Raw genomic sequence first — 17,142 nt, 5'->3', positions numbered from 1 at the left:
CAAAAAGATCCCTGATGGGTAATGTTAGAGTTCAATTCTGCTTTCTCAACAAGCCTCCCCTTAACCTGTCCCTCTCCAACCCAGCACCCCCAACAAAAACACTTTGACTTCCCAGCAAGCTTCTCTTGTCTTTTTACCTGTTCTGTATTTCAGACTTCTCCAACAAGTAAATGGAAGGCACTCACAACTAGCAAAGTCCAAGTGGCAAAGCTCTGGATTAGAAGGTCCCTGTGCAGAGCAGGGCTTATGAAAGCAACCAAACTTCTACTTACAGTACCAGCACAGGCTCACTACCTGGCACGTGGAAAGTACTGAATGCAAATATGAAAAAAGTGAAGGAATAAATGAGGTCCAGTCGGCACTTAACAAAAGGAACAAAGATGATCTCTGCTCTCAAAGAGCTTCTAGTCCTCCTGGAGAGGAGTTGGAAAACAATAATTGAACAGCTGAAGAATACTTACACAACTTCTCAATATGTATAAACTAATTTAGTACCAACTTGGCCCAGAAAGGCCAAGGAGCAATACTAGAGTTAGATGAAGTCAATAATGAAAGATTGCCTAGGGGAAGGGGGTTTTGAGTTGGGTTTGAAAGTAAATAATTATAGTAATTGGTGAGTGGAAAGGAAATAAAAAGAGGCAGAAATAACACATTTAAAGCATAGGAAGAGCAGATTTGCTTACTGGGAGCCGCAAAAGTTTAATTAAGGAATAATAAAAAGTGAGGGTGGTGAGATGAGGGACAAAGAGAAAGCACTGTGTCTTGATGAATCTTGAATGTGCCTCTGTAAGTTCATAGATTCAAAAAAATTATATAAAAACTCTGAAGAAGGATAAAATTGCTACCTTTTTGGTTATCATGAGTGAGGAAAGCCTGGGGCTGGAAAACCAGGTGGAAGACTTTGGGATAATGCTAGAATCAGGGATGAAGTCCAGAAGAGAGCGATGGAGATGGGAATGAAAAGCGATTCACTTTCTAGTCAGTCAGTATAGAGAGAACAGGCCAAGTCATATTTAAGCCAGGCTTTTAAATTTGCCTCTGACGTCCGGTTTCTATCACTTCAAAGCTTCAAGTTACCAGATGTGAATCTGAGTTTTCTCTGTTCACCAGATAGTTTTCACTCGGCAAGAAAAGGACTGCTCAGACTTTTGTCTGATCTTTACCAATCTATTTTCATCTTCTACAGAAATGAGCTTTTCTTGTGTCAACCTGTTCAAATTCCTTTTGAATTTGTTTCTTGATCAAGAGTTGCAAACTGTCATCTTAATGAACTATTATTTTCAGATTTTGATTTACTGAAACTTAATGATCATTTAAAATGTGACTCTATGAATGGTTACTTAAACCACAGTGATTGAGAATGCTTGGAGTTACATGAAGATTGATTTATTCCAATGGGCATATTTCTGTACCATTGCTCATGAGCTTATGATAATTTTGTATTAGTAATTTTTGAGTCAGCCAGCTTAGATTTGATTCTGGCTGTGCAACTTACTAGCCATGTGATCTTACTTAATCTCTCTAACCTCAATTTTTTAAATCAGTAAAATGGAGAATGATAATAATATATACTGCATATAGTAGTAGCTCTTAACATGTGGTTGCCAGACCAGAGGCATCATCTGTATCACCTAGGAACTTGTTATAAATACACATTCTCAGCCCCCACACCAGATTTACTGAATCAGAAACTGAGGGTGGGGCCCAGAAGTGCATTTCAACAGCCCACCAGGTAATTCTGACGCTTGTTGAAGTTTGAGAACCACTGTGAATGGGGTAGCATTAGATACTTGCAGGGATTGTAATCAGTAAAGGAGATAGCATACGTAAGGGGAATGGCACAGGCCTGGTACTAATGAAATGCTTCATAATTCGCAGGGATGTTAGAGGTGATGATGGTGACCACCTCTACCAGCAAGTAAGGAAGGATCCATGATTAGGAATGGTGGCCAGGATTAGGCCACCAAAAGGAATACCCCATATTCAGAAAAGTGAAAATCCATCCAGGCACTTCACAGGTAACCAAGTAGATATTTGTTTCCTAAACTTGCTCAAACATAAATCTGCCCCTAATTCCCATATGAGACACAGTCATATCGACTTACCTCTGTCAGTGCTTTAGCACTTGAACATAAGCTAATTTGCAATCCCAGAAAACAAGGTAAAAATAAGTTGCTATAACTTTTATTAATGGTTCCAGGTTACAACTCTATCCCTGACTCCCTCTAACAATTATTGTCAATTTGGAATGCTTATTGTGGTTAGGACCTTGGAAAACCATGATTTGCCTGGTTGCATGTTGGTAGATTCAAGGTTAGCATCCTTTTCTTTTCCCCACATTGTGGCCAGTAATCTGGCAGTAGAGGTGGGAAGCAGCCCATTAAGTAAGTAACCCAGAAGTGAGGCTTGTCTGATTTCTGGGTGAGGGTAGACAGAGTAACAAAATATAGCTTCCATGGCTCTTCTGTCTATTTATCTAACAAACAGCTTTGAGCTTTCACAATGTTTCAGGCCTGGTGGTACTATGGCAAACAAAATAGCCCCTCCATAGGGCTCACAAGTAGGGAAGATACATATATGTCTCTTAATCTTGATGTATATATTGATCTAATAGTTATAACTATCTTTTAAACTGAATAAAAATAAATGCTACAATGAAGTATACAGTGTTACGTAAGCCTGAAGAATGAAATTAGACTCTTGGATTGAGGGTTTCTCTGAGGAGCTGAATTGGAGTTCAGATCTGTCAGCACTTTAGCATAAATCCCTTGAACACAAGCTATTCTGCAATCCCCAAAAAAAAACCACGATAAAAATAAATCAGTTGCTAAGTTCTAAGAAGTTACCATGATCTTGGCTTCCTGGTTTTGTGTATGAATAATCTGCTTCAGTGTGAGCAGGACCCATGACTGACTTCTAACCAATAGGATATGGCAAAGGTAAGGGGAACTCACTCCTGTGATCATGTTGTAATGTACATTAGACCAAGGAGTCAGCAGTGGAAATGGAGATGAATAGATAAATTTGAGAAAAACTAAAAAGGAATAATTGACAGAGTTGAGAGTGATTTAGAACCCCTTGGTTTCTATCTGTCATTCTTGGGAATGAAACATTGAAAGATGGTCAGGTCTGAGGTGAGGGGTCAAAGATCATGAGTTCTGTTTGTGCCTGTTGAGGATGATATGTCTATGTACCATCCAAGAGATGTTAAGCAGTTGTATGTAGCAGTTTAGAGCACAGAGAAATGCTCTAGGCAGAAGAGGAATATTTGGGGGATCTTGTTAGTAACTAAAGCATTGAAGGGCATTAACTTTCCTGCTCAGGTAGAGAGATAAAGGGGAAAAAAGCCTCTACTCAAACCTTGTGGAACTCTTCTATTTAGAAGCTGGTAGAGGAAGAGGTAGAGGCCTGGAAAATAAACCAAGAAAGAGCTGTGAAAGAAAAAGAAGGACATTTCCAGGTGTCTCTCTTGGGTGGTACAAGTATCTTTGACACATCGATTACTTGTATACGCTCCTTCCTTGGTTAACCTGAAAGCACTTGGAACCTTCTGTCCTAACCCATCCAACAGTGTACAGAGCACATAGTAGGCACCAGTCAAATAGTTCTTGAATTGAGTCATTTCCTTCAAGAAAGGGCAGAACAAATAGATGTGGACTCCCAATTCCTTCAAGCACATAAACAAATGAGCAGAGTACAGGATATTGTTTCATTGGGTAAAGGTAAATATACAGCTGCATGACTAAAATAGTTCAAAAGCCATTTCAGTAGTTTCTGTTGCTGAAATCTGCTTAATCAAATGTTTAATCTCTCAGATTCAGAGAACTGATAACAAAACAGGATTTCTTGGCCCTGCACTGCAATCAGGAGTTAATTATTGTTCATGCCTTTGGTGTTCCTTGTCTCATGTTCAAGAAGTTGAACTCCCAGTGAAAATGGTGGTAGGAACAATTTGTTTACTTATTTTAAAATTGCATGAAGAATTTATTGCATTCATTATCAGCCTTGGACCAAAACCCACCAGCCATGTACTGAACTTTGGGTCTCTTGGGATTGAGCCCAGATACCCTTAATTGGGTGCCAGCAGAAGATAGAACCCCAACAAAGCAACCAAATCCACACTTCCCAGAAAATGATGCTAAGGAACAGACCCCATCAGAAACACTCTGCCACTCTTTAGAGCTATGACCCTCGAATAATGCACTTGTATTAGTTTCCCAGGGCTGCTTAACAAATTGCCACAAACTGCATGGATTAAACCAATAGAAAAGTATTCTCCCGTAGATCTGGAGGCCAAAAAGATCAAGGTGTGGGGAGGGCCATGTTCCTTCTGAAGGTCCAGGGGAAGAATGTGCCCCCTTGGCTGCTTCCAGTGGCTCCAGGTGCTCCTTGACTAGGGGCAGGCAGCATAACCCCAGTCTCTGTGTCTCCCTTCATGTGGTGGTCTCCTCTGTGTCTGTATTTTCCTTTTCTGTCTCAACTAAGGACAGTTGTCATTGGGTTTAGAAGCCACCTGGATAATCCAGAATGAACTGATTTTGAGATCCCTACCATAATTAAATCTACAAGACTTTTATTCCAAGTTAGGACACATCCTGTGTTTCTGAGTGGATGTGTCTTTTAGGGGACCATCAATCAACCCACTAAAACCTCCTAACAGCCCATTAGGTAAGCAAGCTCAATAATTCCCTTATTAAAATAAAAAGACTTTCCAGAATATATTTAAAATGTATCTAAAGTGACAGGGGCTTGACTCTGGACTTTGTGAAAACCTTATCAAAAATATAACTTCCTTATGTCAGGTAAGAGTCCCTTCTAGGACAGGATATGACACCCCCCAAGGTACCATCTGACCAAAGATCTCTTCAGGGACTTACATGCCAAACATTAGTGTCACTCCTTGATGGCCTCTTAGACACAGGCATGAGCTAACTAAGAAAAAGCACATGCCTGGGAAAGATGATGCCTTTGTTGGCTGACTCATTTGTGGAGAGTTAATTATTAATTATCTCCCCAAATCACCTAATTCACTGCCAAATAATCTATATGTTTTGGAGAATCTAACTTAAGCTATCATTAATTTTCTTTAAGGAGGTATAAAGTCTTGTCCAGACTAAGTTTATAAATAATTTATGCTGTGAGGCCTTCTCACTTTCTCCTAATCTGAGATGTTGTCTTCCCAATAATTAATTCTTGCCAGAGAAAGAATCTTGTGATTGCCTGGAGGGGTATAGGGATGCACCTGTGCCTGTGATACCCAAGAAGCCAAATAACCAACCACTCTGCCATTGAACTTGCACTAGGAGACACAGCTGTCCTCCTATGTATATCCAATGACATTTATGATAATTTATGATGCATTTTTTTAAATATGCTGTGAGGTCTCAGGGGGAAGGATTGGCTTGAACTTGTTCTTCAGTGACTCATAATCTTTATAGAAACATCACAGACCAGCGTGGAACCAACAGAGCTCAAAGACTATAAACATACCTTTATTTCCCATCTATGTGTGAAGAAGAGATAGGAGTTATGTAGATCATTGTTGAAAGCAATTAGTCACCAGAGTCATTTGCAGCAGAGAAAAGGATAAAGAATGAAACTTTCCGAAGCTATTAAGAATGGCATTGCTTGTAAACTAAACATAATTAGGTACCCTGGCTCATGCTGATTGCTCACATCAGTAGGCATTTAGCACAGAGACAGAAGGTGGGGAATAAGTCACTCTGAGCTAAGAGATAGAAGGTTAGATTATAAGAGAGCAGGGTGTAGGATTTTAAACTTGAGTTAAAGGCATAATCATTCTGATCTCCTGTCCAATGGAATTGGTCATGCCCAGCTCCTTAACTGGAATACTGAATGCAATAATGGCTCTGAAGTTTTGAGAGCTCCATGAAAGAGTTATGTGATTTGAACTACAAAGCCATATTAACCATGTCTGTTTAGAGCCTGAAGAGACTAGGACAAGGACAGGGCTGTACACCACAATTGTACTGAACTTTCCAAGGTTCCTGCACATGTTATGTCACTCCTTGGTCTAGAAATGCCAATGTCTTTCACCTCACAAGTAAAGTCAAAGATATTTTCTTGATAATATCAATTGCTGTTATGAAAACTCTAAAACCACAAAGAAAAAATACCACCAAATCTCAGCACACAGATGACAGCTGTTCCACATTACATTTTGATGTGTTTTTGTAGGCCTTTTGCAATGAAGAAATGTGTAAACTTTAAAGCAAAAAAAAAAAAAAAAAATGACACTTGTGGGCTCACTTTACATGAATGTATTCATTCCACAATATTTATTGAGCACTTCCTATATGCTAGACACCATGAAAGATACTACAATGAGAAAGATGTGTGAGATTATCTCATTTCTTTGGTATGTTCTCCAGTCTAACGAGAGACAAACATAGGAACAGAGGGGGATAATTTCCTCGTGTGTGTGTCTTAAGAACTGGATGCCTAAACTGCAAAAATTTTTTCCCATTCTGTTGGTTGCCAATCCACTCTAGTGACTGTTTCTTTTGCCGTGCAGAAGCTGTGGAGTTTCATTAGGTCCCATTTGTCTATTTTGGCTTTTGTTGCCAATGCTTTTGGTGTTTTGTTCATGAAGTCCTTGCCTACTCCTATGTCCTGGATAGTTTTGCCTAGATTTCCTTCTAGGGTTTTTATGGTGCCAGGTCTTATGTTTAAGTCTTTAATCCATCTGGAGTTAATTTTAGTGTAAGGTGTCAGGAAGGGGTCCAGTTTCTGCTTTCTGCACATGGCTAGCCAGTTTTCCCAACACCATTTGTTAAACAGGGAATCCTTTCCCCCTTGCTTGTTTTTGTCATACACCATGGAATATTATGCAGCAATCAGAAATGATGAGTTTGTGTCATTTGTAGGGACATGGATGAATCTGGAGAACGTGCATCCTCAGCAAACTGACACAAGAACAGAAAATGAAACACCGCATATTCTCACTCATAGGCGGGTGATGAAAAATGAGAACACATGGACACAGAAAGGGGAGTACTAAACACTGGGGTCTATTGGGGGGAAAAGGGGAGGGCCAGTGGGAGGGGGAGGTGGGGAGGGATAGCCTGGGGAGAAATGCCAAATGTGGGTGAAGGGGAGAAGGAAAGAAAAGCACACTGCCATGTGTGTTCCTACGCAACTGTCTTGCATGCTCTGCTCATGTACCCCAAAACCTAAAATCCAATAAAAAATAAAAAAAAAAAAAGAATTGGATGCCGAAACTCAAATTTGTCAGCCCTCTTCTTGGGACTGCTCTTCCCTATTCACACATCTTTCCTGTTTCCTGTTAAGGCAGGTCCAAGCAAAAGCCTTGGGACAATGGCTTTAAGAGAAAGAGAAACACGACTGTCCTCAAACATTTTACAATGTCTGTTTGTTCATTACAGAAAATTATGCCCCTTTTATAGATTAGCACTATTATTTTCTACTACTTAATATTCTGTAAGGTCATAAATATGCTCCTGAGTAAAAGAACAATTCTCCATCTTTGTTCCTGTAGAGCCCTTGTGTGAACAGCAAAATTATGACAAGTGCCACCTTAGGTCAGAGAAAAAACTCTGACTGCCTGTGGGGCAAAGCTAGCCAGAGTAGGAAGCAGAGACTTTTATTTCAGGTGAAAGCAAAGAGCCTCAGAGAGGTCCCTCAGTGTAAGAGAACCATAGTGAAGAAGATAATGTTTTACAATAACTGAGAATTTTTTTAAAAAATAGGAAATTGCTACTATTTTATTGTACTTTAGGTTTTGGGATCATGCATGATCGTTGCATAGGTACATAGATGGCAATATGGTTTGCTGCCTCTGTCCTCCCATCACCTACATCTGGCATTTATCCCCATGTTATCCCTGCCACACCTCCCCACCACCTTGCTATCCTTCCCTTGGCCCCCACAATAGATCCCCAGTGTGTGATGCTCCCCTCCCTGTGTCTATGTGTACTCATTGTTCAACACCCGCCTATGAGTGAGAACATGTGGTGTTTGATTTTCTGTTCTTGTGTCAGTTTGCTGAGAATGATGGTTTCCAGATTCATCTGTATCCCTACAAAGGACACAAACTCATCATTTTTGGTGGCTGCATAGTATTCCATGGCGTAAATATGCCACATTTTCCTTGTCCAGTCTTTCGTCAATGGGCATTTGGGTTGGTTCCAGGTCTTTGCTATATTGTGAACAGTGCCGCTATGAACATACGTGTGCATGTGTCTTTATAATAGAATGATTTGTAATCCTTTGGATATATACCCAGTAATGGGATTGCTGGGTCAAACAGAACTTCTATTTCTAGGTCCTTGAGGAAGCACCACACTGTCTTCCACGATGATTGAACTAATTTACACTCCCACCAACAGTGTAAAACTGTTCCTATTTCTTCACATCCTCTCCAGCATCTGTTGTCTCCAGATTTTTTAATGATCGCCATTCTAACTGGCATGAGATGGTATCTCAATGTGATTTTGATTTGCATTTCTCTGGTAATCAATGATGATGAGCATTTCTTCATGTGTTTTCTGGCCTCATTTATGTCTTCTTTTGAAAAGTATTCATATCCTTCATCCACTTTTGGATGGGTTTGCTTGTTGTTTTTTTTTTTTTTTTTTCTTGCAAATCTGTTTTAGTTCTTTGTAGATTCTGGATATTAGCCCTTTGTCAGATGGGTAGATTGCAAAAATTTTTTCCCATTCTGTTGGTTGCCAGTTCACTCTAATGATTGTTTCTTTTGCTGTGCAGAAGCTCTGGAGTTTAATTAGATCCCATTTGTCTATTTTGGCTTTTGTTGCCAATGCTTTTGGTATTTTCGTCATGAAATCCTTGCCTGTGTCTATGTCCTGAATGGTTTTGCCTAGGTTTTCTTCTAGGGTTTTTATGGTGTTAGGTCTTATGTTTAAGTCTTTAATCCATCTGGAGTTAATTTTAGTGTAAGGTGTCAGGAAGGGGTCCAGTTTCTGCTTTCTGCACATGGCTAGCCAGTTTTCTCAACACCATTTATTAAACAGGGAATCATTTCCCCATTGCTTGTTTTTGTCAGGTTTGTCAAAGATTGTATGGTTGTAGATGTGTGGCATTGCCTCCAGTGCCTGTGTTCTATTCCATTGATCTATATCTCTGTTTTGGTACCAGTATCATGCTGTTTTGATTATTATAGCCTTGTAGTATAGTTCAAAATAAGGTAGTGTGATGCATCCAGCTTTGTTCTTTTTGCTTAGGATTGTCTTGACTATATGGGATCTCTTTTGGTTCCATATGAACTTTAAGGTGGTTTGTTTCTAGTTCTGTGAAGAAGGTCATTAGTAGCTTGATGGGGATAGTGTTGAATGTATAAATTACTTTGGGCAGTATGGCCATTTTAATGATATTGATTCTTCCTAACCATGAGCATGGAATGTGTCTCCATCTGTTTGTGTCCTCTCATTTCATTGAGCAGTGGTTTGTTGTTCTCCTTGAAGAGGTCCTTTATGTCCTTTGTTAGTTGTATTCCTAGGTATTTTATTCTCTTTGTAGCAATTGTGAATGGGAATCTGCTCATGATTTGGCTCTTTTAGTCTGTTATTGGTGTAAAGAAATGCTTGTGATTTCTGCACATTGATTTTGTATCCTGAGACTTTGCTGAAGTTGCTTATCAGTTTAAGGAGATTTTGGGCTGAGATGATAGGGTCCTCTAAATATACAATCATGTCCTCTGCAAATAGAGACAATTTGACTTCCACCTTTCCTAATTGAATATCTTTTTTTTTTTTTTTTTTTTTTTTTTTTGCCTAATTTCTCTGGCTAGAACTTCCAATACTATATTGAATAGGAGTGGTGACAGACGGCATCCTTGTCTACTGCCAGATTTCAAAGGGAATGCTTCCAGTTTTTGACTATTCAGTATGATACTGGTTTTAGGCTTGCAGTAATAGCCTTTATTGTTTTGAGATACGTTCCTTCAATACCTAGTTTATTGAGAGTTTTTAGCATAACGCGCTGTTGAATTTTGTTGAAGGCTTCTCTGCATCTATTGAGATAATCATGTGGTTTTGTCTTTGGTTCTGTTTATGTGGTAAATTATGTTTATAGACTTGTGTATGTTGAACCAGCCTTGCATTGCCAGAATGAAGCCTACTTGATCGTAATGGATAAGCTTTTTGATGTGCTGCTGTTGCAGTTGGTTTTCCAGTATCTTATTGAAGATTTTTGCATCTATGTTCATCATGGATACTTGCCTGAAGTTTTTTTGTTGTTGTTGAGTCTCTGCTGGGTTTTGGTATCAGGATGATGTTGGTCTCATAAAATGATTTGGGAAGGATTCTCTCTTTTTGCATTGTTTGGAATAGTTTCAGAAGGAGTGGTACCAGCTCCTCTTTGTACGTCTGGTAGAGTTCAACTGTGAACCTGTCTGGACCTGGACTTTTTTTCATTGGTAGGCTATTAATTGCTGCCTCAAATTCAGCCTGTGTTATTGATCTAGTCAAGGTTTCAACTTCTTCCTGGTTTAGGCTTGAGAGGGTGCAAGTGTCCAGGAATTTATCCATTTCTTCCAGGTTTACTGGTTTATGTGCATAGAGTTGTTTGTAGTAATCTCTGATTGTAGTTTATGTTTCTGTGGAATCAGTGGTGATATCCCCTTTATTTTTATTGCATCTATTTGATTCTTCTCCCTTTTCTTTTTTATTAATTTGGCTAGTGGTCTGTCTATTTTGTTGATCTTTTCAAAAAACCTGCTCCTGGGTTTATTGATTTTTTTTTTCAAGGGTTTTTTTGTGTCTCTATCTCCTTCAGTTCTGCTCTGAGCTTAGCTACTTCTTGTCTTCTGCTAGTTTTTAAGTTTTTTTTATCTTGCTCCTCTAGCTTTTTCAATTTTGATGATAGGATGTCAATTTTAGATCTTTCTTTGCTTCTCATGTGGGCACTTATTGCTATAAATTTCTCTCTAGACACTACTATAAATGTGTCCCAGAGATTCTGGTACATTGTGTCTTCATTCTCATTGGTTTCAAATAACATCTTTATTTCTGCCTTCATTTCATTGTTTATCCAGTTGACATTCAGGAGCCAGTTGTTCAGTTTCCATGAAGTTGTGTGGTTCTGAGTTAGTTTCTTAATTCTGAGTTCTAATTTGATTGTCCTGTGGTCTGAGAGACTGTTTGTTATGATTTCCATTCTTTTGCACTTGCTGAGGAGTTATTTACTTCCAATTATGTGGTCAATTTTAGAGTAGGGGCAATGCGGTGCTGAGAAGAATGTATATTTTGTGGATTTGGGGGGGGAGATTTCTGTAAATGTCTATTAGGTCCACTTGGTCCAGATCTGAGTTCAAGTCCTGGATACCCTTGTTATTTTCTGTCTCGTTGATCTGTCTAATATTGACAATAAATATTATTGTGTGGGAGTCTGTTTCTTTGTAGGTTTTTAAGAACTTGCTTTATGTACCTGGGTGCTCCTGTATTGGATGCATATATATTTAGGATCGTTAGCTCTTCTTGATGCATTGATCCTTTTACCATTATGTAATGTCCTTTTTTGTCTCTTTTGATCTTTGTTGGTTTAAAGTCCATTTTATCAGACTAGGATTGCAACTCCTGCTTTTTTGTGCTCTCCATTTGCTTGGTAAATCTTCCTCCATCCCTTTATTTTGAGCCTTTGTGTGTCCTTTCACATGAGATGGGTTTCCTGAATACAGCACACCAATGGGTCTTGACTTTTTATCCAATTTGCCGGTCTGTGTCTTTTGATTGGGGCATTTAGCCCATTTACATTTAAGGTTAGTATTCTTATGCATGAATTTCATCCTAACATTTTGATGCCAGCTGGATGTTTTGCCTGTTAGTTGACGTAATTTTTTCATTGTGCTGATGGTCTTTACCATTTGGTACATTTTTGTAGTGGCTGGTACTGGTTGTTCCTTTCTATCTTTAGTGCTTCTTTCAGAAGCTCTTGTGAGGCAGGCCTGGTGGTGACAAAAATCTCTGAGCAATTGCTTTTCCATAAAGGATTTTCTTTCTCCTTGGCTTATGAAGCTTAGTTTGGCTGGATATGAAATTCTGGGTTGAAAGTTCTTTTCTTTAAGGATGATCAATATTGGCCCCCACTCTCTTCGGGCTTCTAGGATTTCTGTGGAGAGATCTGCTGTGAATCTGATGGGCTTCCCTTTGTGGGTAACCCGACCTTTTTCTCTGGCTGCCCTTTGCATTTTGTCCTTCATTTCAACCCTGGTGAATCTGATGATTATGTGCGTTGGGGTGGCTCTTCTTGAGGAATATCTTTGTGGTGTTCTCTGTATTTCCTGGATTTGAATGTTGACCTGCCTTGCTAGGTTGGGGAAGTTCTCCTGGATAATATTCTGGAATGTTTTCCAGCTTGTAGTCATTCTCTCTGTCACATTCAGGTACACCTATCAAACGTACATTAGGTCTTTTCACATAATCCCATATTTCTTGGAGGCTTTGTTCATTTCTTTTCACTCTTTTTTCTCTATTCTTGCCTTCTCGTTTTATTTCATTGAATTTATCTTCAATCTCTGATATCCTTTCTTCTGCTTGGTTGATTTGGCTATTGAAACTTGTGTATGCTTCATGAAGTTCTCATGCTATGTTTTTTAGTTCCGTCAAGTCATTTTTGTTCTTCTCTAAGCTGTTTATTCCAGTTAGGATCTCATCTAACCTTTTTCTAGGTTCTTAGTTTCTAGAATTCAGATTCGTTCTCCATCTTTGATCCCTAGCTGGTGAGGAGTTGTGATCCGTTGGAGGAGGAGAGGCATTCTGGTTTTGGGTGTTTTTATCATTTTGCATTGATTTCTTCCCATCTTAGTGGCTTTATCTACCTGTGGTCTTTGTAATGGATGTCCTTTTTGTTAATGAGGTCTCTGAGTGGATGTCCTTTTTGTTGATGATGAAGTGATTTCTTTCTGTTTCTTAGTTTTCCTTCTAACAGGCCCTCTGCTGCAGGACTGCTGGAGGTCCACTCCAGACCCTGCTTGCCTGGGGATCACAAGCTGGGGCTGCAGAACAGTAGGGTTGCTGCCAGTTTCTTCTTCTGTTATCTTTGTTCCAGCAGGTTATCTTCCAGATGGCCTAAGCTCTCCTTTATGAGGTGTCTCTTTGGGTATACGGGGGTCAGGAAGCAGCTTGAGGAGACAGTCTGTCCTTTATAGGAGCTCAGGTGCTGTGCTGGGAGCTCCGTTTTTCCATGCAGAGCTGCTGGGCAGGTACTTACAAGTCTGATGCAGCAGAACTCATAACCACCTCTTTTCTCAGGTGCTAACTGGGCACTTATTATGTGTTGGGCCTTCCACACACAATCTCATTTAGGTCTCACAGCACACTTATGAAGTTGGTATTAAAATTCTTGTTTTACAGATGAAATTGACACTAGAGAAGTTAACCTCTCTGAGATTATCCTGCAAATGTGTGGCAAATCAGCCCTATTAACCTTGAGCCCCCAAATCAGCCCTATTAACCTTAGGAAACACAAATCAGAAGATGGCACCAGGCAAAAGCAGCTTCACAGTGTGAAGGCCTCGTATGGGCTGCAGAATCATGAATGGCTTGACATGCTGGTTCTGTTCTTCCTCAGTCAGTCCCCATAACTTTTTTGCTGGTTAACCTTCTCATCTCTGTGTAGAGGGACATATCTTGTTTATACTGGTACCTCAACAGCTGTAACGGTGTTGGCCGGCCTAGAGCATAATCCCTCCAATAATGTGTTGAATTAATGCCAAGTTAATACATGACTTTAGGCAGGATAAGAATACTTGTTTTTATGGGGCTGCAATGAGGGTGACATTTTTTGGGGGGGGGACAAATCTTTTATTGCTTTATCAGATTCTCAGTCAGTCAATTGGTGTTTGCCAGAACCGGAGTACACAGGGGAGTGTCAAAGAGAGAGTGCGCACACAAAGAGAGAGAGATCAAGAGAATGGGCATCGCCAGCTGCCTGGGGAGCCTTCACTTTGCAGTCATCATCTGTACAAAGTCTTCGTAATTGACCTGGCTGTCTCCATCGATGTCAGCCTCTCTGATCATCTCATCCACCTCCTCATCAGTCACCTTCTCCCCTAGGTTCGTCATTACATGACGAAGCTCTGCAGCACTGATGTAGCCATTCCCATCCTTGTCAAAGACATGGAACGCCTCTCGGATCTCCTCCTCACTGTCTGTCTCCTTCGTCTTTCTGGCCATCATGGTCAGGAACTCTGGGAAGTCAATGGTCCCGTTCCCATCTGTGTCCACTTCATTGAACATGTCCTGCAGCTCTGCTTCAGTGGGGTTCTGCCCCAGGGATCTCATCACAGTCCCCAACTCCTTGGTGGTGATAGTGCCATCTCCATCCTTGTCAAAGAGGGAGAAGGCCTCCTTCAACTAGGTGATCTGCTCCTCAGTCAGCTGGTCAGCCATGGCAAGGCCCGGGGTGTCTGGAGCACGGGGATCAAGGTTCCTCCAGCTGCGGCAGCAGCTGCAGCAGTTCCAGCTCTGCCACGCGTCTGCACCTCCACACTCACTTGGTGCCTGCAACACAGGATACACCCTATAAGCGGCTGCCCGATTAACCTATAATAAAGGCACAGAAGGGGAAAGATGAATGAACTGAACCATGGACTTCTTCCCTTAGTCTGAACTCTTAGTGAATTCCCCCCTACAGACATATTTCAGAAAGTGCGAGGCCACTCATGGGAAATGAAAGAAGGAGTACTAGATAGAAACAAACTCAGTTTGGGAGCCTCGCACAGACTGTCATACTGTGACAGATTTCCTAGAATGTAAAGACCCTTGCATTGATGCATGTACACAGCACCACCAGTTCCCAAATGCATTTTCAGAGCGTAATGCAATGCCAGGCTCAGTGTTTGCATGCCCATATTGTTCTCCTGAGGCAATGTGAAAAGTCCTTTTGGATTCCTGCTTCATCTATAGGGAAAAAAAAAAAAAAAAACCATACTAGAGAAGTCCTTAGTGGAAACTGCATTGTCACCAAGCATAATAGAAATGTTTTAAAGATAAATTTCTTCCAATTGCTGTGGCCTTTTATCTGGCAACTAACTCAGAGAAGGGTGTTAAGACTGATAAGCAGATTTTTGCGGTAAAGTAAAATGTTGGAGACTGTATTGAAAGGATGAACACGTTTATGTTGTCTAAAATAAGAAGATCTGGCTTTTGTAAAGTGTGAGTCTACTCAAGATATCACTGTTTATCTCCTACAAAGCTGATTTAGCTGTTTTCTCACCTTTTCACAATAATTTCATAGAAAACCCTCATTTTTCTTTCGTATTTGACACAAGATCTCCTGGAAGCAGCTCAAATTGGCCTTCTTAGGGGAGGAGGCCCACTGCAGCTGATGGGCCCCTTCCCATGTCCAATTATCAGCTGCTGTACTTCTAAACCAAGAAGGTCTTTGGTAAAAACAAATACTTGACCAAATTCAAGCCCTCCTCTATATGGCGATTTCCAGATAAACTGTTGTAACTTGCTTTCAAGGGATGTGGATTTCTTCATCAAGCCCAGAAAAGTATGTTCTTTACCCTTTTTTCCCTCTTTCTTTATCCCTCCTCTGATGACAGAGGATAAAGGAATGATTCTCCTCTGCTGCCAACTTAGAATGCTCATCAGCCAAAGTCCGAAGGACACGTCTTCCCCAGGAAGGGCTGTTCCCAATTCTGCTGAAAGCTGCCTCTTGTGGCAATGCCTTGGCCACCTCCACACACCACTTCTCCGGACAGACTCCACCTGGATGAGCTAAGGGCCAGGAAAAGGTCATTTCCCTTAAAGGAACAACACAATGTTTATGATTAGTTAAGGAGGGTTCTGTAATCCTCAGGGTTTTTCTCTGCCCACCTGTTGGAAAGCCTGGGGCTAGAAATTGCACTTTTTTTTTTTTGCCAGGATTTCTTGATATGAATTTTTCTTCAATTATCACTTCATGTTTCTTGTCTTTTAGCTTCTGTTAATCTGGTTTTTTAGAACTTTATAACTTGCCTCAAATTCTTCTTGACAAGTAGATGAACTGTGAATAAACATTTTTTTCTTACATCACTAACCTGAATGCTGTGCCCCTCACCTGAACAAAAGGAAAAGTAACCCAGGAAAGACAACTTAAAAGCATCTTTCCAATGAGGAATTCCTAGCTAGAACTTTTTGTCCTCACACTAAGATCAAAATAAAAAGAATAATTCATTCATTCATATAGAAAACTTTTCATCATCAAGAAACATCTACTTACAGGGTCAAGGTAAACTGCCTCCTCTCCTTCTCTGTTCCACCCCCACTTTTTTAACAATAACATGGTCAAAAAGAAGCCTATTTTATAGAAAGTAAACTGAGTCTCAGAATGTCAAAATAACTAGACTAAGAAAATAAACTAAGAGACAGAACAGATAACAACTGGAGATACAGCTATAGTCTGGGGTTTGAGGGGAGACCACTAGCTCAAAGTCTGCAGACTGAGCCTTACAACCCCATCCCAACACAAAGAATTTTGCTGGGCAACATGCAAGATTAGGTCTCATTTCTCTCACCTCCAATTTCTGCATGAGAATAATGATATTTCATACCTTTTACTTTCATTGAGAGAGGTGATCAGTTATCAGATTTAATAAAATAAGCCTAATCAGAATGTTTCTGTTTAGGGGAGGGAAAGAAAACTTTGCCTTTGAAACGCCTGTTCATTAAAACTACATAACGTAATTCACAAAATAGCCACTAAATTATGTAAGCACAATACATACTTAAAGTTGTGAGAAAAATTTAGTCAGAGCAATTGAGGCCGGGGTCAATGCCTATACAGCCTGTTTACAATCCAACTGCCTATTCTTGAGCTCAAGACGGAATGCCAATAGAAACACCATTTTAAAGAGATATACACATCTATTATACTAAAGTCTCAGGAATGGGGAGAACATTTTGAAGGAAGTAAATGGAGGCAGTTGTGGAGGCATATGAGTAGGAGGCATGGCTATACTCCTGTTCTCATGTTATCTGACCCACAGAACTATCACGATGGGCCATACTTCCTCCAGACATTAGAATCGATAAGGCCTAAGATCATGGTGCTTGATTTTGTCTACAGAAATCAATCTATCCCAGAAACATGTTAACAGAAGAGAATCATGTATGTTGCTGACATGAGGCTGGATTTCAGACAGCGTCAGCCACT

The 17,142-nt window shown here is 40.2% G+C and overlaps 1 protein-coding gene and 1 pseudogene across 3 annotated transcripts; both read right to left on the bottom strand.

The window, feature by feature from the left end:
• Window positions 1-6,284: 6,284 nt before the first annotated feature.
• LOC144577559 (calmodulin pseudogene) lies at window positions 6,285-14,431 on the bottom strand (annotated as a pseudogene). Its single transcript, XR_013521711.1, has one exon. The product of XR_013521711.1 is annotated as a calmodulin pseudogene (transcript).
• On the bottom strand, window positions 14,364-16,485 carry LOC144577557 (uncharacterized). Of its 2 annotated transcripts, none has more exons than XM_078335986.1 (2): window positions 15,512-16,485; window positions 14,364-14,501 (listed from the first exon to the last, which is right to left on the bottom strand). In XM_078335986.1, exons 1-2 carry the CDS (start codon window positions 15,745-15,747, stop codon window positions 14,375-14,377), a joined length of 363 nt encoding a protein of 120 aa, XP_078192112.1. In that variant the 5' UTR covers window positions 15,748-16,485; the 3' UTR covers window positions 14,364-14,374. The 2 variants fall into 2 exon arrangements, with proteins under 2 accessions (XP_078192112.1, XP_078192111.1); XM_078335985.1 differs by having other exon boundaries at window positions 14,375-14,543.
• Window positions 16,486-17,142: the final 657 nt, after the last annotated feature.

Source organism: Callithrix jacchus, chromosome 8 (assembly GCF_049354715.1).
Source record: "Callithrix jacchus isolate 240 chromosome 8, calJac240_pri, whole genome shotgun sequence".
Taxonomy (NCBI): Eukaryota; Metazoa; Chordata; class Mammalia; order Primates; family Cebidae; genus Callithrix; species Callithrix jacchus.
Note: the sequence above shows the minus strand (reverse complement) of the source record. Positions and strands in the feature narration are given on the sequence as shown.

What these genes read in the sequence shown, in the direction of transcription:
- LOC144577557 (XM_078335985.1), bottom strand. Translation starts at nt 15,747, where the DNA reads ATGACCTTTTCCTGGCCCTTAGCTCATCCAGGTGGAGTCTGTCCGGAG. An exon ending in AAAGAAAGAGGGAAAAAAGG is followed by an intron (nt 14,544 to 15,511) that starts GTAAAGAACATA and finishes CCTTTATTATAG; the next exon opens with GTTAATCGGGCAGCCGCTTA.